Below are 22431 nucleotides of genomic sequence, written 5' to 3' on the forward strand. Positions count from 1 at the left end.
AACTCACCCTCCACCCCCCACCAACGCCTTCCTCTCTTTTCCACTTCTAATGTGCATCCCATCCTACGTACCAGTTACAAGCATACAAAGGGCTGTTATTCCATCAACTTCAGTGACAACTGAAGGTGTAGTAATGTGAATCGCTGCATCTGAGAGCTGATCTGGCTGGGCACGAAACAGTGCACATTAGTCTGGTTATTAATCCAGGTAAAACAAAGTCCCTGGCCATTACCATCAAGCAGCCTGAAAATGCAACCTGCTTGGTATTAACCTGTATGGTAGGACTGGTTATCAGGTGGCAGCTTCATGGAAAGGGCTGGAGGCTGCTTGAAAGATGTGGGCACTTGGAGAGCAGCTGCTGTTGCCCTCTTCTGTTTCATAGCCTTTGTGGTGGTGTTGTGTCAGGCTTGCTACAAAGCTGCAGTTCTATGGAACAATAGGTACCTCATCTCCCATGGATGGGAACGAAATGTGCGACTGATGAAAGCTGAGGATCTCCAGGCTGACATTTTCAACCCAGGAACAAATCCCTGCAGCATACCCCGTTGTTAGGATATAGATATTCAGGCCTGTCTGTAAAGGCCTATACTCTAAGGATTTAGGTGTATTCTTATCACTTGGCTATTTATAGAGGTATAAAAGAAAGAATCAAAATCACTGTCTGCCAGTGTAAGGGCCTTCTCTTCCTGTGACAGTCTGAGGCCCTGTGCTTAGGCTAAGGTCTTTGGCTAAGCAGCAGGGGCAGCCATAAGCTGGGAAGCGAACAGTCACATCCTCACATTCCAGATTTGTCACATTGAAAGAAGGTGCTATTGGGCTGTTAGGAGTACAATCCTGTCCTGATATTGCCTCCAGAGAAAGGGAAGTGCCTAGAAGATGTAAAAGGAAACTTAGTTTGATAGCATCCTGTCTGGCAAGAACTCACTTATGAATAGCTGGGATGTGAAATCCTCACTTCTGTATTGTTTTGTCATTATAGTTCCCACTTTGCTGTTGTTTGTCTGTATAATCTCTGTCTGGTTCTGTGATTGTTTCTGTCTGCTGTAGAATTAATTTTGCTGGGTGTAAACTAATTAAGGTGGTGGGATATAATTGGTTACATATCATGTTACAATATGTTAGGATTGGTTAGTGAAATTTCAGGAAAATGATTGGTTAAGGTATAGCTAAGCAGAACTCAAGTTTTACTATATAGTCTGCAGTCAGTCAGGAAGTGGGTGGGAAATGGGAACCGGGAATGGGGTTGGGGAAATTGGAATCATGTTTTGCTAAGGGGGCAGGCATGGGAACAGGGCCACAGGTGTAAGGCTCTGTGGTGTCAGAGCTGGGAATGGGGACACTAAAGAAGGAACCTGGAATCATGCTTGCTGGAAGTTCACCCCAATAAACATTGAATTGTTTGCACCTTTGGACTCTTGAGTTTCTGCTGCTAAATAAATGTCTGCACATTGCAATAGAACAGATGGTTTAGAAAACCTTGGCAAAATTAATTTTATTTGCCTGTGGGAAATGGCTGAGCTATTATCTACCCCTTAAGGTCAGATGTGAAATGTAAACTGAGCCCCTTCTACTGTGAAAGCGAATGTTGACTTTCCTTAGACACATGGTGGAAAACCATTTTGCTTTGGGATCGATAGATTTAATCAGGTCAGGCATTTTGGATACAACAGCTGAACAAGCTGGAGTCACTTGATTCAACTTTCCATAGTCAATAGTAAGACGCCATGACCCATTTGGTTTTTGTACTGGCCGGACTGGAGAGTTGCATACTGTTATATACTCATCAATGATTCCCTGCTGAAGCAATGATTCAGTGGTTTTAGCAATATGAGGTGAGGCCTAAAAAATTGGAAATTTGCCATTCCTTGGAATGTCTGAAATGGCTCCCTTGCAGATTGGTCGCTCCTCACACACTGAAAAATGACATTTTCAATATTCAGAGAAATGAATTATGAACAGCAGACCCCTCTAATACCAATTCCATATTTTATGGGGCTCTTGGCATCAATAATTCCTACACGTCATGGTCTGGGAAACCTTAATAGGCATCAGCAGGAAACATGATTGTCAATACTGGTTATTCATCATTGTTCCTGTCAAGAGTGAATCCCAACTCTGTCACTCCAAGCGCAGAAGTGGGGCCTGTAAGGATTTTAAATATTAATACTTGCATTAAGGCTTAAGGCTTGTATTAAACTCCCAAGGTTTCACATTCTCTCCAATGTTGGCTTGGTAAACACTGCCACCACCCAAATGCAAAAAAAAAAAAAAATAAATAATGTTTGAACCCAGGAAGGAGTACTTGGGAATTCCTCCCTGTGGGGTACCATCAAGCCCTTTTACACACACACCCACACACCCACATGGTAGAGCTGAGAAAGAAAACAAAGGAATTTAGCTGTGGCTACCAGCTCATCAAACAACATGCACAAACGTCTTAGGACACCCAAAATCCAATCCTGTTTGTAAAAAAGGTAAATGTTACTAAAAAACAAAAAGAAAATACATCTGAAACTTAGGCTTTTACAAGATTTTAAATGAGCAATTCCAAAAATCAAGCACCCAGAATAGCTTTCTTGGGGGTTCAGCTTAAAAGGAGTCCACAAGCCAAAGAAAAGAAATAACCCTAATCACGTCTAGCTAATCATTCTGATCTGCTTACACATTTGAAGTTCAGGTAAGTAGTCCTAGGCATGGTCTGATAATGTATGATCACACCTGGCTTAAGCTGCCTGCAGTATGGCTGCTCTGTCCCTCCAGCCCAGGGAACAACAGACAACGGGAAAGTTTCTTTCCCAATTTCAAAAAGTTTTACTTTCCCATTGGCTCTTTTGGTCAGGTGCCCACTTTTTTTCATTACTGGGGGACTTTTTAACCCTATACAGGTAAAGCAAGTAAAGAACAGCTACAAAGAGGATTTTTACAGCTCACTGCCTCTATGATGGATAACCAGTATTGACATTCCAAGCTGAAAAGTCCCAGTCTTATTAATCTCCCCTCATACAGAAAACATTCCATACCACTAATCATTTTTGTTGTCCTTTTCTGAACCTCTTCCAATTCCAATAGATCTTTTTTGAGATGGGGTGACCAAATCTGCATGCAGTATTCAAGGTGTGGGCATACCATGGATTTATATAGAGGCAATATGATATTTTCTGTCTTATTACCTATCCCTCTCTAAAAATATAATGAGGAAACCAAAAAATAATTTGAAGAACAACTACCCAAAGACTCAAAAAATAAATTTTATTTAAGTACATCAGAAGCAGGAAGCCTGCTAAACAACCATTGGACCAGTGGGACCATTGGACAATGAAGATGAAAAATGGGCACTTAGGGACTGTCAAGGTTCCTCCCCCACTCTGAACTCTAGGGTACAGATGTGGGGACCTGCATGAAAAACCTCCTAAGCTTATCTTTACCAGCTTAGGTCAAAACTTCCCCAAGGTACAAAATATTCCACCCTTTTGTCCTTGGATTGGCCGCTACCACCACCAAACAAATACTGGTTACTGGGGAAGAGCTGTTTGGACACGTCTTTCCCCCCAAAAATACTTCCCAAAAACCTTGCACCCTACTTCCTGGACAAGGTTTGGTAAAAAGCCTCACCAATTTGCCTAGGTGACTACAGACCCAGACCCTTGGATCTTAAGAACAATGAACAATCCTCCCAACACTTGCACCCTCCCTTTCCTGGGAAATGTTGGATAAAAAGCCTCACCAATTTGCATAGGTGACCACAGACCCAAACCCTTGGATCTGAGAACAATGAAAAAGCATTCAGTTTTCTTACAAGAAGACTTTTAATAAAAATAGAAGTAATTAGAAATAAGAAATCCCCCCTGTAAAATCAGGATGGTAAATACCTTACAGGGTAATTAGATTCAAAACATAGAGAACCCCTCTAGGCAAAAACCTTAAGTTACAAAAAAGATACACAGACAGAAATAGTTATTCTATTCAGCACAATTCTTTTCTCAGCCATTTAAAGAAATCATAATCTAACACATACCTAGCTAGATTACTTATTAAAAGTTCTAAGGCTTCATTCCTGGTCTATCTCCGGCAAAGACAAAATGTAGACAGACACACAAACCCTTTGTTTCTCTCCCTCCTCCCAACTTTTGAAAGTATCTTGTCTCCTCATTGGTCATTTTGGTCAGGTGCCAGCGAGGTTACCTTTAGCTTCTTAACCCTTTACAGGTGAGAGGAGATTTCCTCTGGCCAGGAGGGATTTTAAAGGGGTTTACCCTTCCCTTTATATTTATGACAGGGACAATAAGACCATTGTGGAGAAACTAAATGAATACTTTGCATTAGTCTTCACGGCTGAGGATGTGAGGGAGATTCCCAAACCTGAGCCATTCTTTTTAGGTGACAAATCTGAGGCATTGTCCCAGATTTAGGTGTCATTGGAGGAAGTTTTGGAACAAATTTATAAATTAAAAAAGTAAGAAGTCACCAGGACCAGATGGGATTCACCCAAGACTGCTGAAGGAACTCAAATGTGAAACTGAAGAACTGCTAAGTGTAGCCTGTAACCGATCATTTAAATCAGCTTCTGTACCACATGGCTGGAGGATAGCTAATGTGATGCCAATTTTAAAAAATGGCTCTAGAGATGACGCCGGCAATTACAAGACGGTAAGCCTGACTTCCCAGGCAAACCGGTTGAAACTATAGTAAAGAACAACATTGTCAGACATGTAGATAGACATTATTTGTTTGGGAAGAGTCAATGTGTGTAAAGGAAAATGACGCCTCACCAATCTACTAGAATCCTTTGAGGGGGTCAACGAGCATGTGGGTGTCAGGATGTAGATATTCAGGTCTGTCTGTAAAGGCCTAGACTCTAAGAATGTAGGTGTATTCTTATCACTTGGCTAGTTCTAGAGGTATAAAAGAAAGAATCAAAATCACTGTCTGCCGGTGTAAGGGCCTTCTCTTACTGTGACAGTTTGAGGCCCTGTGCTTAGGCTAAGGCCTTTGGCTAAGCAGCAGGGGCAGCCATAAGCTGGGAAGTGACCGGTCACCTCCTCACATTCCAAACTAGTCACATTGAAGGAAGGTGCTATGGGGCTGTTAGGATACAATCCTGTCCTGATAGTGCCTATCTCCTCCAGAGAAAGGGAAGTGCCTAGAAAATGTAAAAGGAAACTTGGTTTGATAGCATCCTGTCTGGCAAGAACTCACTTATCAATAGCTGGGATGTGAAATCCTCACTTCTGTATTGTTTTGTCATTATAGTTCCCACTTTGCTATTGTTTGTCTGTATAATCTCTGTCTGGTTCTGTGATTGTTTCTGTCTGCTGTAGAATTAATTTTGCTGGGTGAAACTAATGAAGGCGGTGGGATATAATTGGTTAAATACCATATTGTAACATGGTTAAATAATCATGTTACAATATGTTAGGATTGGTTAGTTAAATTTCAGTAAAATGATTGATTAAGGTATAGCTAAGCAGAATTCAAGTTTTACTATATAGTCTGCAGTCGATCAGGAAGTAAGGGGGGAAATGGGAACAGGGAATGGGGTTGGGGAAATTGGAATCATGTTTTGCTAAGGGGGGGAGGAGTGGGAACAGGGCCACAGGTAAGGCTCTGTGGTGTCAGAGCTGGGAATGGGGACACTAAGAAAAGAACCTGGAATCATGCTTGCTGGAAGTTCACGCCAGTAAACATTGAATTGTTTGCACCTTTGGACTTCGGGTATTGTTGCTCTCTGTTCAAGCAAGAAGGACCAGGGAAGTAAGTGGGTGAAGGAATAAGCCCCCTAACACCCATTGCCAACGCTGTCCATGTATCTAGCATCAGAGAATATCAATAGAGCATTTATTAGATGGAGTGAGAACTGGCTAATTGATAGGTCTCAGAATGGAGATGTCCATGGGGAGTACTCATCCAATGGGGGGATTTTCTAGTGGTTCACATGGGTTCTTAAGCACCTAACTTCCACTGATTTGGGCTTCTAGGAACCTGGATGATGAGCTAGAGATAGGTGCCTATTTCCACATGGGACTGTCTGCTATGAGCCCTCTCCTGGAGCGAGGTGCCTAGGACAGGTCAGCACATTTCCTTAGTAACCCAAGAGAGTCGTGGGGGAAAAAGATCCAAAATCTCTGCTCTACCTGATTCGGAGCAGGGACTGAAACACAGGACTCCCACGTCACACATGTGTGCCCTGAACAGCAGGCAAATGGCTTTCTGGGTGGAACTCTCAGTCTTCGTGGCTGGAGCTGTTCCATTTTGCACAAATAAACTTTCAGAGGACCAGGGGTTTGAAAGTGGGTTTCCCAAATTCCAGGTGAAGGTGCTAAACCTCTGGGCTATGGGATATTCTGAGGGTGCAAACACACAGATGCACATGCAAACACACATGGAACTACATGAGTGCATGCACACACACACACACACACACACAGGTGCACATGCACACAGACATGGACCACATTCACACACACACAGATGCATACATACACACACACACAAACAGATGCAAGTGCACATACACATGGATACACAGATCTCGACAGACAAACACATGGACCCACGTGCACACATACACAAAGACTCACACACACACACACACGGATGCACATAAGGATGCACATGCACACAAAAAATATTCCTGACCTTCACAGCCCCATTCAGGAGGCGTGGTCTGAGAACCCCTAACCAATCAGGTCTGCTGGGGAGATAGGTGGGTCAGGGAGCAGAGCCTTGAAGGAACAGGGGGAGTAGAGCATAACTTGTACATAGACCGATTCCCCAGTTTGTCACACTGACACAGCACAGCAATTCCAGGAAAAGATATAATATCACTCTGACTACCATGTAAGTGATTCAGGGAAGGGGGCCCATCACCATATCACCAGCCAGCTCTGCATGGAGCTCGGTCTGAGAGCCAGAGCACCAGGAGAAAAATTTAGGTTCCTTAATGAGTACAGAGCCGGAGCAGCTTGTCCCGGATCTGTTTGGTCCTCACCCCGTAGATGATGGGGTTTAGCATGGGGGGCATCAAGAGGTACACATTGACAATGAGAACATGGAAATGCAGGGGCACATTCTGGGCAAATCTGTACATGAGGGAGAAGAAGAGATTTGGGATGTAAAAGACTAAGATGGCACAGAGGTGGGAGATACAGGTCTCAAAAGTCTTGAACCGGTCATCCTTTGTGGGGAGGCTGAAGATGACTCTGAGGATCTGGGTATAGGACAGGGAAATAAAACTCACATCCAGACCCATCACACAAAATACCACAAAGAGACCATAATAACTACTGGCACGGGTGTCGGCACAGGCCAGCTTCACCACAGCCATGTGGGCGCAGTACGGCTGGGGGATGATGCTGGTTTTGCAATATGGCCACTGCCTCACTAGGAAGGGAAAGGGCAATGCAAGCATGCCACCCCGCAGCATCATGGCCAGGCCGATCTTGGCCACCACAGAGTTTGTTAGGATGGTGGAATGTCTCAGGGGATGGCAGATGGCCACGTAGCGATCAAAAGCCATGGCCACGAAGATCCCAGACTCCATCACTGAGAAACAGTGAAGAAAGTACAGCTGGGCGAGGCAGGCACTGAAATTGATCTCCCTGGAATTGAACCAGTATATTGCCAGCATTTTGGGCATGATGGTCGTAGATATGACCAAGTCAGTGACGGCCAGCATGAAAAGAAAATAGTACATGGGCCCATGGAGACTCGACTCTGTCTTCACAATGAACAGGATGGTGAAGTTCCCCAAGATGGCTATGATGTACATGGTGCAGAAGGGAATGGAGATCCAGACATGGGCTGCCTCCAGGCCAGGAACACCCAGCAGGATGAAGGTGGAGGGGTTGGTGAAGTCAGTTGTGTTGGAACCTGACATGGAGTAGGGGAGAAGGTGTTCTACTCTGAGGCAGAACGGTGTCTCCTGCATGTACGTATGTTCCCCTGGCTTCCTGTATGTGCTCAGGCTCTATGGTGATGGTAGTAGTACAAATTCCTGGATGGAGAGACAACGTTAATATGAGACACAACATACGCTATTGGAGGCTGTTCTCATGGGTGAGGCAGATTGGTCGCTCTTCACAACCTGAAAAATGATATTTTCATCATTCAGATAAATGAATTATGAACAACTGACTCTACTAATGCCAATTCCATATTGTATGGGGCTTCTTGCATCAATAATTCCTACATTTCATGGTCTGAGAAATCTTAATAGGCACCAGCAGTAAACATGAGTGTGGATACTGGTTATCCATCATCGTTCCTTAATGCAATGAAAGCCAGGCTAACAAGTCCATGCTATAGGGAGTTCTGCATTCACCTGATTGCTCAAAATCTGACAGTGGGGAAAAAAAACAAACCATTGCCAAGACATGTGCCAAGTGAAAATATTCCAACTAGAACATACCTCAGGGAAAAGACCTGGGAGTCATTGGTAGCAGCTCCATGGAAACACCTGCTTGTGCACAGCAGTGGCCAAAACAAAGACAATGTTTGGATGCCTCAGGAATGGGATGAAGAATAACCTGCTCTGGATAGGAACTCAGTTTTGGTTACCCAGTCTCTCTAAAAGGGTTGCCATATGCAGACAGATTGAAAAGTCTGTGACTGTTTAGTTTAGAGAAGAGACAAAGAAGGGGGCATATGATAGAGGAGAGCCTTATTGCTTCAAATGGGTTAATTCCCCAAAGCAAAACTGATTGGGAGGAAAAAATTAGACAGAAAAAGGGGAATGAAAATTGGGAGTTCTTTCAGAAGAGTTCATTAGATATTCAAAAAGTCATGATTCCCTAGTCAAGAAAATACGGAACTTTGGACAACCCCCGGTTCAGTGGCAAAGCGAAGGCAGCGATGTTAATCTTTCAGAAAAAGGAGATGTGTTCAAAAAAAAATTTTTTGTTCTGCATTTGGAAAGAAGCAGTATAATTTCATCCTTTAATGGGAGAACATATCTGGTTGATCAAAGGAATGATGTGGGTGCAATAGACTTTGATTTCTCTGAGGCATTTGATTTAGTAGGGGAAAACATCCTGATAAAAAAATGAACACTGTAGAATATCAATCGAGCACATGTAAAATGGACTTAAAACTGCCTAACTGACAGATCCCAGAAAGCAGTTTTCAATGGGCCATTGTCAGCAAATTTTGATGTTTTAGTGGGGTTCTTCAGGGATCAGTCCTATGCCTGATCCTATTCAGTATTTTCATCAATGATCCAGAAGCAAATAGAAAACCACTGCAGATAAAATTTGTGTACGACCCAAAGATTGGCAGAATGGTTACAATAAGGAGGCCAGGGCAGGCATACTGATTGATCTGGTGTGTTTTGTTGAGCTGGGCCCATGCAAAGAAAATGTTTTAATACAGTCATATGCAAAGTGATCCTCTCTGAACAGGGAATGCAGGCCTGACCCACAGACTAGGGCACTGTATTAAGGAATATGGGGACCCTGAAAAGGATTTAGGGGTCCCTGTGGGCAACCAACTCATCGTGAGCTCCCAGTGCGATGATGTAGCCAAAAGGGCTGATGCGATCCTCGGATGCATAAACAAGGGAGTCATGAGTTGGAGCAGGGGAAGGATTTTATCTCTGCACATGGAGAAATTCACTCGTCGAACCACAGGGTCCATATTTCAAAAGGGATGTTGAAAAATTGAAGAGGGTGCAGAAAAGAGCCAGAAAATTACTGGAGGAAGGAGAAACTGCTGGACAGAGAAAGACTTAAAGAACTTCATTTATTCATCTTAAATAGTAATAACGGGCTCTGAAATCTATCAGAGAAAGGCAGAGCAAGAACCAATGGCTGGAAGCTGGGGTGATTAACCGTTGGAACAAACTGCGATAGGAAGTGGTGGATTCTCCAACTCCCCATGTCTGCAGATCCAGACTGGATCCTTTTCTAGAAGATCTGCTTGAGGGATTCTCTACACTTAGAAATCTACAGTGGCATTGCCGTAGTGATTCAGTGTAGATACTAACACCGACGGCTGGGGTTCTCCCATCAGTGTATGTAATCCACTTCCCTGAGAAGTGGTAGCTAGGCTGTGGGAAGACCTCATGGTGTCTACACAGGGGTTAGGTTGATATAACTACATCTCTCAGAGGTTTGGATTCTTTCTGATGCTTCAGAAAAAGGCAAATGCAATGTTAGATTGTATTAGCGGAGGCATAGCATGCAAGTCACAGTAGGATATAGTACCGCTCTGTTCAGCACTGGTTAGGCCTTAGTTAGAGTAGTGAGTCCAATTTTGGCACTCTGTATAGAAAGGCTGTAGATTATCTGCAGAGGATCCAGAGGTGAGTGACAAAGATGATCAAAGGGAGGAAACACAAGCCATATGAGCAAAGGCAGAAGGAACCAGGCATGTTTACTTTCAAAAAGATGAGATTAAGTGGGGGTCATGATAGTAGTCTTCAAATAGTTGGAAGGCTGCCATAAAAAGCTAGAGGAAAGTTGTCCTATTTTGCCACAGAGGGCAGGAGAAGAGGCAATAGGTTCAAACTACAGCATAGCAGATTTAGATGAAATATTTGGAAAAAAATTCTAACTGTAAGAGTAGGAGAACAATTGAACAGATGCCTAGGGAGGTTGTGGAAGTTCCTTCACTGGAGGTTTTCTAAAGGAGAAGGGAAAGTCATTTGTCTGGGATGGTTTAGTCACAATAAATCTTGCATCAGGCAGGTGGTTAGACTAGATGACCCTTGAGGGCCCTTCTTATCGTATGGCTCTGTGATTCTGCAATGTAATCTAGCGAGGAGCAGGACTTAGTCAAACACAAGTCATGGAGATGAATACTGGGGAAACTGGGTAAAATTTAATAGTGTGTGTTATGCAAGAGGACAGATTGGATGATTTAATGGTCCCTTCTGATGAATCCAATGAAGTGAGCTGTAGCTCACGAAAGCTTGTGCTCTAATAAATTTGTTAGTCTCTAAGGTGCCACAAGTCCTCCTTTTCTTTTTATGGATACAGACTAACAAGGCTGCTACTCTGAAACCTTCTGAGCTTGAACACTGTGAATCTATCAATTAAGAAACTAGATCAGGAAATAATGTGTACTGTGTCTCATAACATGAGCAAGGGAACATTCAATTACATTGAAAGTCTGAACATATAACAGTGAGAAAAGAAAATTCTTAACAGAATCCATATTTAACCTGTGGAACTCATTGGCACTGACATATTGGATTGAAGTGTTTAGCTGAATGGGATTCACAAATGGGGAAACTTTGGGGAAGAGGGGAGCCTATAGAGGAAGGAGGGGCTCCACCTGAACCAAAATGGAACCAGATTGCTGGCACTTTACATTAAAAAGGTCATAGAGCAGTTTTTAAACTAAGGGTTGGGGGAAGCCGACAGGTGCAGAGGAACACGTGGTTCGGACAGAGACGTCCCGAAGGGGAGTCTCTATTAATGGAGATTCTCTAAGTCCTAGTCAGGACGAGATAATGGAAAATGATAAAATACAGGCAGGATCTGATGAGGAACAATGAAATGAAAAAGTGTCCCATTCAAATACATCATGTAATGGCAGACAGCTAAAAGGACTCCAGATTTTAAAGCGCTTCTATACCAATGCTAAAATTCTAAATAATTAAATGGGTGAACTAGAGTGCCTCCTATTGAATGAGGATATTGATATCAGAGGCACCAGAGAAACTTGGTGGAATGAGGGTAATCAATGGGATACAGTAATACCAGGGTACAAAATATATCGGAAGGACAGAACAGGCCGTGCTGGTGGGGAAGGGGCACTATATGTGGAAGAAAATGTGGAATCAAGTACAAATCTTAACTGAATCAAACTGAAGCATTGAATCTCTGTGGATAGTAATTCCATGTCCAATCATAAGAATATAGCGGTAGGGATATATTACAGACCACCTCAGCAGGATGGTGATCGTGACTGTGAAATGCTCAGCAGGTTATTAAAATAAAATAAAATAAATAAAAAACTAATTAATAATGGGGGATTTCAACTATCCCCATGTTGACTGTCTACATGTCACCTGAGGACAGGATGCAGAGATAAAGTTTCTCGACACCTTAAATGACTGCTTCTTGGAGCAACTGGTCCTTTAACCCACAAGAGGAGAGGCAATTCTTGCTGTAGTAATAAGTGGAGCACAGGATCTGGTCCAAGAGCTGAATACAGCTGGGCCGCTTGGTAATAGTGACCATAATATTATTGAATTTAACATTCCTGTACCAGGGAAAACACCACAGCAGCCCAACTATGTAGTGTTCAAATTCGGAAAGGGGAACTACACAAAAACGAGGAGGTTAATTAAACAGAAATTAAAGGGTACAGCGCCAAAACTGAAATCCCTGCAAGCTGTGTGGAAACTTTTTAAAGACACCATAATAGAGGCTCAACTTGAACGTATACCCCAAATTAAAAAACATAAAACGAGAACCAAAAAAGTGCCACACTGGCTAATCAACAAGGTAAGGGAAGCAGTGAGAGGCAAAAAAGCATTGCTTAAAGAGTGGAAGTTAAATCCTATTGAGGAGAACAAAAAGTAGCATAAACTTTCTGGCAAATGAAGTGTAAAAATATAACTAGCAAGGCCAAAAAATAATTTGAAGAACAACACCCCAAAGACTCAAAATCTAGGAGCAAAATTTTATTTAAGTACATCAGAAGCAGAAAGCCTGCTAAACAACCAGTGGGGCCATTGGACGATGAAGATGAAAAAGGGGCACTTAGGGACAATAAAGCCATTGTGCAGAAACTAAATGAATACCTTGCATTGGTCTTCACGGCTGAGGATGTGAGGATATTCCCAAACCTGAGCCATTCTTTTTAGGTGACAAATCTGAGGAACTGTCCCAGATTTAGGTGTCATTAGAGGAAGTTTTGGAAAAAATTTATAAATTAAAAAAGTAAGAAGTCACCAGGACCAGATAGGATTCACCCAAGACTGCTGAAGGAACTCAAATGTCAAATTGCAGAACTGCTAACTGTAGTCTGTAACCTATCATTTAAATCAGCTTCTGTACCACATGGCTGGAGGATAGCTAACGTGACGCCAATTTTTAAAAATGGCTCTAGAGGTGACGCCGGCAATTACAGGATGGAAAGCCTGACTTCAGTACCAGGCAAACCGGTTGAAACTATAGTACAGAACAACATTGTCAGACATGTAGAAAGACATTATTAGTTGGGGAAGAGTCAACGTGTGTAAAGGAAAATGACGCCTCACCAATCTACTAGAATTCTTTGAGGGGGTCAACGAGCATGTGGGTAAGGGGGATCTGGTTGGTGTAGGGTACATAGATTCTCAGAAAGCCTTTGACAAGCTCCTTCACCAAGTGCGCTTAAGCAAATTAAGCTGTCATGGGATAAGAGGGAAGGTCCTCTCATGCATTGGTAACTGGCTAAAAGATCGGAAACAAAGGGTAGTATAAATGGTCAGTTTTCAGAATGGAGAGAGGTAAATACTGATGTTCCCCAGGGGTCTGTTCTGGGCCCTATCCTATTCAATATATTCATAAATGATCTGTAAAAAGGGGTAAACAGTGAGATGGCAAAACTTGCAGATGATACAAAATTTCTAAAGATAGGTGTGAAGAGCTATTAAAAGATTTCTCAAAACTGGGTGACTGGGCAACCAAATGCCAGATGAAATTTCATGTTGATAAATGCAAAGTAATGCACATGGGAAAGCATAATCCCAACTACACATATAAAATGATGGGGCTAAATTACCACTCAAGAATGAGATCTTGAAGTCATTCTCTGAAACCATCCACTCCATGTGCAGCTGCCGTCAAAAAAGCAAACAGAACGTTGGGAATCATTAAGAAAGGGTTAGGTAATAAGACAGAAAATATCATATTGCCTCTGTATAAACCCATGATGTGCCCACATCTTGAATCCTGTGTGCAGATGTGGTCACCCCATCTCAAAAAATGATATATTGAAATTGGAAAAGGTTCATGAAATGGTAACAAAAATGATTAGGGGTATGGAAGCACTTCTGTGTGATGAGAGATTAATAAGATGGGGACTTTTCAGCTTGGAAAAGACACGACTAAGGGAGGACATGCCTGAGGGCTGTAAAATCATGACTGGTGTAGACAAAGTCGATAAGGAAGTGCCATTTACTCCTTCTTATAACACATGAACTTGGGGTGACTGAATGAAATTAATAGGCAACAGGTTTAAAACAAATCAAAGGAAGTATTTTTTCACACAATGCACAGTCTGTGGAACTCCTTGCTAGAGGATGTTGTGAAGGCCAAGATTATAACAGGGTTCAAAATAGAACTAGATAAATTCATGGAGGATAGATCCATCAATGGCAATTAGCCAGGATGTGCAGGAAGGTGACCCTAGCCGCTGTTTGCAAGAGGCTGGGAATGAGCAAAGGGGATGGATCACTTGATGATTACCTGTTCTGTTCATTCCCTCTGGGCACCTGGCACTGGCCACTGTCGGAAGAGAGGAGACTAGGCAAGATGGACCTTTGGTCTGACCAAGTATGGCTATTCGTATGTTCTTATTTTCTTCTGGATTGACCATTGTAGGTGGTGATGGTGGCACGACTTTTAGTTAGGGCAGTCTGGCACGTTCAATTTGAAGACCTTATTTTCAGTTGCTTATAAGTTTGCCAAACTGTCACTGTTTGGACTAAAAAATTCCCATACTGGGTTTCTGCTTCTGGTTTGAAAGTTTCAGGCATAACAGTTCAGCTGACTTCATTAATAAATCTAGGAGAAAACATGTCTTGCCCATGTTGAAAAAATTGTTTAATTGTTCCAGTGAGGAGTCCTATCACCTCCATGCTTTCCAGCAAATTAAAGTCAGGTAACAGCTCCCCGCCCTGTCACTCATTAACAACCAAGCCCTGAAATGCAAGAGGAGGAGGTGACACTGTCTGTGTGTTAACACACTTCTCGCTCCTGAGGTCTTTTCTCAGTTCTACCTCCAAGGAGACTTTTGCCTCGGTGGGGTCTTAGCAAACTATGGGCCATGGCCTCCAAATTTGGGCTTGTATCAGACATCTACTAACACTTTTCATGCTGAAGGATCCACAGTGTCACTGAAATACAGACACATTGGGGCTGGAGGTCATCAGCTTGGGGTGGGGGGTGCAGCAAAGAGGGATAATTTGGCCAGTGAAACTGGAGCAATCTCACCACCTGCGTCCAGAGACCTGGGATGTTTAATGGCTGTGCAGAGCGGAAAAGGATGACAGACCTAATCTCTACCCCATCCCGCCCAAGTTCTACTGGGTTTGTCAGAGAGGTGAGCTCCTCAGCAGGAGATGGGTACCTGTGAATCCTGAGAAGGAAATGTCTTCCCTGGGAATTCCCCTCAGGTAGTCGTGTCCCACAAATTTCTCACCCCAGCATCTGCAGGAGCATCCCACGCCGAGAGCTGACACAGAGGTGTGCACTGTTTATAATATAGTTCTGTGTAATCCCTGCAGGGTTCACTCAGCCTCTAGGGGAGAAGCGACGTCTGAATGGAAACAGGCTGGACACCAGAGGCATGCTAGCCAATATTTCTTTTTCCACGTCTGTGCTTCTGTGTTCTTTATCCTGTTATTGGAGTAAACAATAATTAAGGGACCTTCCCAAAGGGAGATGAGAACTCTTGGGCTCTGTGCTGAGTGAGAGAGGAATTGGCTACTCTGTGCATTTGTGTATATTTAAAAATTATAGTTGATTACTAAGAAAATCAGAAAGAAAAGGGCTCTGTCAAGCCAGGCCTTAAAAACCTCTAAGGAAGGAAATTCCACCACCTCCCTTGGTGACCCTTTCCCTGGGGATACGTTCATAGTGACTTTCCCCTGGAAGGTATTTTGAAGATATTTTAATAAAAGATGCTACAGGGTATGATGATAGTCCCAGTTGAGAATTAAAGATCGGTGATCCATTGGCGATAGCCTCATGTACCTGAAAAAACTGAGGTTTCTTTCCAGTGCTTCACCACCCTCCTAGTGAAAAAGTTTTTCCTTATACCCAACCTAAACCTCCACAACTGCAACTTGAGATAGAATCAGTTGATCACATAGGTAAGGGAATAGGAAATATACGTGGTAAGGGGTTAGCCCGTTATGTACATATTGTTTTAATTTTTCCTCCCATACACTATGAATAGCCATTGCTCCACCTTTCACTGAGCTTCAACATCTGGTTCTGTTTTCCCATGATCCATATGGAATTCCATCACTGACTGGTAAAGAGTGAGTTTCTCCTGGGATGTATGTTTTAGATTCTCCCCCCCCCCCCAGATATCTTCAGTAAGGAAAAGATTTTTTTTCTCCAGTCTACATAAGACTTTTGGTTATCTCTCAGTGTTACATGTAATCCTAGTCTATACAAACCCGACATATGATTTTGTACCTTACATTGTTACAGTTAAGAAGCTATGGTAGTGGGCAAAGGTAATTCCCAAATTGCATCCACCTTTTGCTGTGCAGGTGATCGACCTCCTCGAGACAATGTGATACCTAAAAAGGAAATTTGTGGAACCATTAGTCATACCTTTGTTGGATTACACTTTAATCCTGTGTCCTTGATGGTTTGAAAAAGTTCATTTAGACACTCCAGGTGTTTCTCTTGAGTTTCTGCTGCTAAATAAATGTCTGCACATTGCAATAGAACAGATGGTTTAGAAAACCTTGGCAAAATTAATTTTATTTGCCTGTGGGAAATGGCTGAGCTATTATCTACCCCTTAAGGTCAGATGTGAAATGTAAACTGAGCCCCTTCTACTGTGAAAGCGAATGTTGACTTTCCTTAGACACATGGTGGAAAACCATTTTGCTTTGGGATCGATAGATTTAATCAGGTCAGGCATTTTGGATACAACAGCTGAACAAGCTGGAGTCACTTGATTCAACTTTCCATAGTCAATAGTAAGACGCCATGACCCATTTGGTTTTTGTACTGGCCAGACTGGAGAGTTGCATACTGTTATATACTCATCAATGATTCCCTGCTGAAGCAATGATTCAGTGGTTTTAGCAATATGAGGTGAGGCCTAAAAAATTGGAAAATTTGCCATTCCTTGGAATGTCTGAAATGGCTCCCTTGCAGATTGGTCGCTCCTCACACACTGAAAAATGACATTTTCAATATTCAGAGAAATGAATTATGAACAGCAGACCCCTCTAATACCAATTCCATATTTTATGGGGCTCTTGGCATCAATAATTCCTACACGTCATGGTCTGGGAAACCTTAATAGGCATCAGCAGGAAACATGATTGTCAATACTGGTTATTCATCATTGTTCCTGTCAAGAGTGAATCCCAACTCTGTCACTCCAAGCGCAGAAGTGGGGCCTGTAAGGATTTTAAATATTAATACTTGCATTAAGGCTTAAGGCTTGTATTAAACTCCCAAGGTTTCACATTCTCTCCAATGTTGGCTTGGTAAACACTGCCACCACCCAAATGCAAAAAAAAAAAAAAAATAAATAATGTTTGAACCCAGGAAGGAGTACTTGGGAATTCCTCCCTGTGGGGTACCATCAAGCCCTTTTACACACACACCCACACACCCACATGGTAGAGCTGAGAAAGAAAACAAAGGAATTTAGCTGTGGCTACCAGCTCATCAAACAACATGCACAAACGTCTTAGGACACCCAAAATCCAATCCTGTTTGTAAAAAAGGTAAATGTTACTAAAAAACAAAAAGAAAATACATCTGAAACTTAGGCTTTTACAAGATTTTAAATGAGCAATTCCAAAAATCAAGCACCCAGAATAGCTTTCTTGGGGGTTCAGCTTAAAAGGAGTCCACAAGCCAAAGAAAAGAAATAACCCTAATCACGTCTAGCTAATCATTCTGATCTGCTTACACATTTGAAGTTCAGGTAAGTAGTCCTAGGCATGGTCTGATAATGTATGATCACACCTGGCTTAAGCTGCCTGCAGTATGGCTGCTCTGTCCCTCCAGCCCAGGGAACAACAGACAACGGGAAAGTTTCTTTCCCAATTTCAAAAAGTTTTACTTTCCCATTGGCTCTTTTGGTCAGGTGCCCACTTTTTTTCATTACTGGGGGACTTTTTAACCCTATACAGGTAAAGCAAGTAAAGAACAGCTACAAAGAGGATTTTTACAGCTCACTGCCTCTATGATGGATAACCAGTATTGACATTCCAAGCTGAAAAGTCCCAGTCTTATTAATCTCCCCTCATACAGAAAACATTCCATACCACTAATCATTTTTGTTGTCCTTTTCTGAACCTCTTCCAATTCCAATAGATCTTTTTTGAGATGGGGTGACCAAATCTGCATGCAGTATTCAAGGTGTGGGCATACCATGGATTTATATAGAGGCAATATGATATTTTCTGTCTTATTACCTATCCCTCTCTAAAAATATAATGAGGAAACCAAAAAATAATTTGAAGAACAACTACCCAAAGACTCAAAAAATAAATTTTATTTAAGTACATCAGAAGCAGGAAGCCTGCTAAACAACCATTGGACCAGTGGGACCATTGGACAATGAAGATGAAAAATGGGCACTTAGGGACAATAAGACCATTGTGGAGAAACTAAATGAATACTTTGCATTAGTCTTCACGGCTGAGGATGTGAGGGAGATTCCCAAACCTGAGCCATTCTTTTTAGGTGACAGATCTGAGGCATTGTCCCAGATTTAGGTGTCACTGGAGGAAGTTTTGGAACAAATTTATAAATTAAAAAGGTAAGAAGTCACCAAGACCAGATGGGATTCACCCAAGACTGCTGAAGGAACTCAAATGTGAAACTGAAGAACTGCTAAGTGTAGCCTGTAACCGATCATTTAAATCAGCTTCTGTACCACATGGCTGGAGGATAGCTAATGTGATGCCAATTTTAAAAAATGGCTCTAGAGATGACGCCGGCAATTACAAGACGGTAAGCCTGACTTCCCAGGCAAACCGGTTGAAACTATAGTAAAGAACAACATTGTCAGACATGCAGATAGACATTATTTGTTTGGGAAGAGTCAATGTGTGTAAAGGAAAATGACGCCTCACCAATCTAATAGAATCCTTTGAGGGGGTCAACGAGCATGTGGGTGTCAGGATATAGATATTCAGGTCTGTCTGTAAAGGCCTAGACTCTAAGAATGTAGGTGTATTCTTATCACTTAGCTAGTTCTAGAGGTATAAAAGAAAGAACCAAAATCACTGTCTGCCGGTGTAAGGGCCTTCTCTCCCTGTGACAGTCTGAGGCCCTGTGTTTAGGCTAAGGCCTTTGGCTAAGCAGCAGGGACAGCCATAAGCTGGGAAGTGACCGGTCACCTCCTCACATTCCAAACTAGTCACATTGACAGCCCCATAGCACTGTTAGGATACAATCCTGTCCTGATTGTGCCTGTCGCCTCCAGAGAAAGGGAAGTGCCTAGAAAATGTAAAAGGAAACTTGGTTTGTTAGCATCCTGTCTGGCAAGAACTCACTTATCAATAGCTGGGATGTGAAATCCTCACTTCTGTATTGTTTTGTCATTATAGTTCCCACTTTGCTATTGTTTGTCTGTATAATCTCTGTCTGGTTCTGTGATTGTTCCTGTCTGATGTAGAATTAATTTTGCTGGGTGAAACTAATGAAGGCGGTGGGATATAATTGGTTAAATACCATATTGTAACATGATTAGGATTGGTTAGTTAAATTTCAGTAAAATGATTGATTAAGGTATAGCTAAGCAGAATTCAAGTTTTACTATATAGTCTGCAGTCGATCAGGAAGTAAGGGGGGAAATGGGAACAGGGAATGGGGTTGCGGAAATTGGAATCATGTTTTGCTAAGGGGGGAGGAATGGGAACAGGGCCACAGGTAAGGCTCTGTGGTGTCAGAGCTGGGAATGGGGACACTAAGAAAAGAACCTGGAATCATGCTTGCTGGAAGTTCACCCCAATAAACATCGAATTGTTTGCACCTTTGGACTTCGGGTATTGTTGCTCTCTGTTCAAGCGAGAAGGACCAGGGAAGTAAGTGGGTGAAGGAATAAGCCCCCTAACACCCATTGCCAACGCTGTCCATGTATCTAGCATCAGAGAATATCAATAGAGCATTTATTAGATGGAGTGAGAACTGGCTAATTGATAGGTCTCAGAATGGAGATGTCCATGGGGAGTACTCATCCAATGGGGGGATTTTCTAGTGGTTCACATGGGTTCTTAAGCACCTAACTTCCACTGATTTGGGCTTCTAGGAACCTGGATGATGAGCTAGAGATAGGTGCCTATTTCCACATGGGACTGTCTGCTATGAGCCCTCTCCTGGAGCGAGGTGCCTAGGACAGGTCAGCACATTTCCTTAGTAACCCAAGAGAGTCGTGGGGGAAAAAGATCCAAAATCTCTGCTCTACCTGATTCGGAGCAGGGACTGAAACACAGGACTCCCACGTCACACATGTGTGCCCTGAACAGCAGGCAAATGGCTTTCTGGGTGGAACTCTCAGTCTTCGTGGCTGGAGCTGTTCCATTTTGCACAAATAAACTTTCAGAGGACCAGGGGTTTGAAAGTGGGTTTCCCAAATTCCAGGTGAAGGTGCTAAACCTCTGGGCTATGGGATATTCTGAGGGTGCAAACACACAGATGCACATGCAAACACACATGGAACTACATGAGTGCATGCACACACACACACACACACACAGGTGCACATGCACACAGACATGGACCACATTCACACACACACAGATGCATACATACACACACACACAAACAGATGCAAGTGCACATACACATGGATACACAGATCTCGACAGACAAACACATGGACCCACGTGCACACATACACAAAGACTCACACACACACACACACGGATGCACATAAGGATGCACATGCACACAAAAAATATTCCTGACCTTCACAGCCCCATTCAGGAGGCGTGGTCTGAGAACCCCTAACCAATCAGGTCTGCTGGGGAGATAGGTGGGTCAGGGAGCAGAGCCTTGAAGGAACAGGGGGAGTAGAGCATAACTTGTACATAGACCGATTCCCCAGTTTGTCACACTGACACAGCACAGCAATTCCAGGAAAAGATATAATATCACTCTGACTACCATGTAAGTGATTCAGGGAAGGGGGCCCATCACCATATCACCAGCCAGCTCTGCATGGAGCTCGGTCTGAGAGCCAGAGCACCAGGAGAAAAATTTAGGTTCCTTAATGAGTACAGAGCCGGAGCAGCTTGTCCCGGATCTGTTTGGTCCTCACCCCGTAGATGATGGGGTTTAGCATGGGGGGCATCAAGAGGTACACATTGACAATGAGAACATGGAAATGCAGGGGCACATTCTGGGCAAATCTGTACATGAGGGAGAAGAAGAGATTTGGGATGTAAAAGACTAAGATGGCACAGAGGTGGGAGATACAGGTCTCAAAAGTCTTGAACCGGTCATCCTTTGTGGGGAGGCTGAAGATGACTCTGAGGATCTGGGTATAGGACAGGGAAATAAAACTCACATCCAGACCAATCAAACAGAATACCACAAAGAGACCATAATAACTACTGGCACGGGTGTCGGCGCAGGCCAGCTTCACCACAGCCATGTGGGCGCAGTACGGCTGGGGGATGGTGTTGGTTTTGCAATATGGCCACTTCCTCACTAGGAAGGGAAAGGGCAATGCAAGCATGCCACCCCGCAGCATCATGGCCAGGCCGATCTTGGCCACCACAGAGTTTGTTAGGATGGTGGAATGTCTCAGGGGATGGCAGATGGCCACGTAGCGATCAAAAGCCATGGCCACGAAGATCCCAGACTCCATCACTGAGAAACAGTGAAGAAAGTACAGCTGGGCGAGGCAGGCACTGAAATTGATCTCCCTGGAATTGAACCAGTATATTGCCAGCATTTTGGGCATGATGGTCGTAGATATGACCAAGTCAGTGACGGCCAGCATGAAAAGAAAATAGTACATGGGCCCATGGAGACTCGACTCTGTCTTCACAATGAACAGGATGGTGAAGTTCCCCAAGATGGCTATGATGTACATGGTGCAGAAGGGAATGGAGATCCAGACATGGGCTGCCTCCAGGCCAGGAACACCCAGCAGGATGAAGGTGGAGGGGTTGGTGAAGTCAGTTGTGTTGGAACCTGACATGGAGTAGGGGAGAAGGTGTTCTACTCTGAGGCAGAACGGTGTCTCCTGCATGTACGTATGTTCCCCTGGCTTCCTGTATGTGCTCAGGCTCTATGGTGATGGTAGTAGTACAAATTCCTGGATGGAGAGACAACGTTAATATGAGACACAACATACGCTATTGGAGGCTGTTCTCATGGGTGAGGCAGATTGGTCGCTCTTCACAACCTGAAAAATGATATTTTCATCATTCAGATAAATGAATTATGAACAACTGACTCTACTAATGCCAATTCCATATTGTATGGGGCTTCTTGCATCAATAATTCCTACATTTCATGGTCTGAGAAATCTTAATAGGCACCAGCAGTAAACATGAGT

General features: G+C 43.1%; 2 protein-coding genes across 2 annotated transcripts; both read right to left on the reverse strand.

Moving 5' to 3' along the window:
* Window positions 1-6937: 6937 nt before the first annotated feature.
* On the reverse strand, window positions 6938-7927 carry LOC141998840 (olfactory receptor 52R1-like). The gene has a single exon (XM_074971847.1). It carries the CDS (start codon window positions 7925-7927, stop codon window positions 6938-6940), a length of 990 nt encoding a protein of 329 aa, XP_074827948.1.
* Window positions 7928-21132: 13205 nt separating this feature from the next.
* LOC141998933 (olfactory receptor 52R1-like) lies at window positions 21133-22122 on the reverse strand. The gene has a single exon (XM_074971950.1). The coding sequence runs from the start codon at window positions 22120-22122 to the stop codon at window positions 21133-21135; it is 990 nt and encodes a 329-aa protein (XP_074828051.1).
* Window positions 22123-22431: the final 309 nt, after the last annotated feature.

The sequence above is a fragment of the Natator depressus genome, chromosome 1, assembly GCF_965152275.1.
Source record: "Natator depressus isolate rNatDep1 chromosome 1, rNatDep2.hap1, whole genome shotgun sequence".
In the NCBI taxonomy this organism is placed as follows: Eukaryota; Metazoa; Chordata; order Testudines; family Cheloniidae; genus Natator; species Natator depressus.

What these genes read in the sequence shown, in the direction of transcription:
- LOC141998933 (XM_074971950.1), bottom strand. Translation starts at nt 22,122, where the DNA reads ATGCAGGAGACACCGTTCTGCCTCAGAGTAGAACACCTTCTCCCCTAC.
- LOC141998840 (XM_074971847.1), bottom strand. Translation starts at nt 7,927, where the DNA reads ATGCAGGAGACACCGTTCTGCCTCAGAGTAGAACACCTTCTCCCCTAC.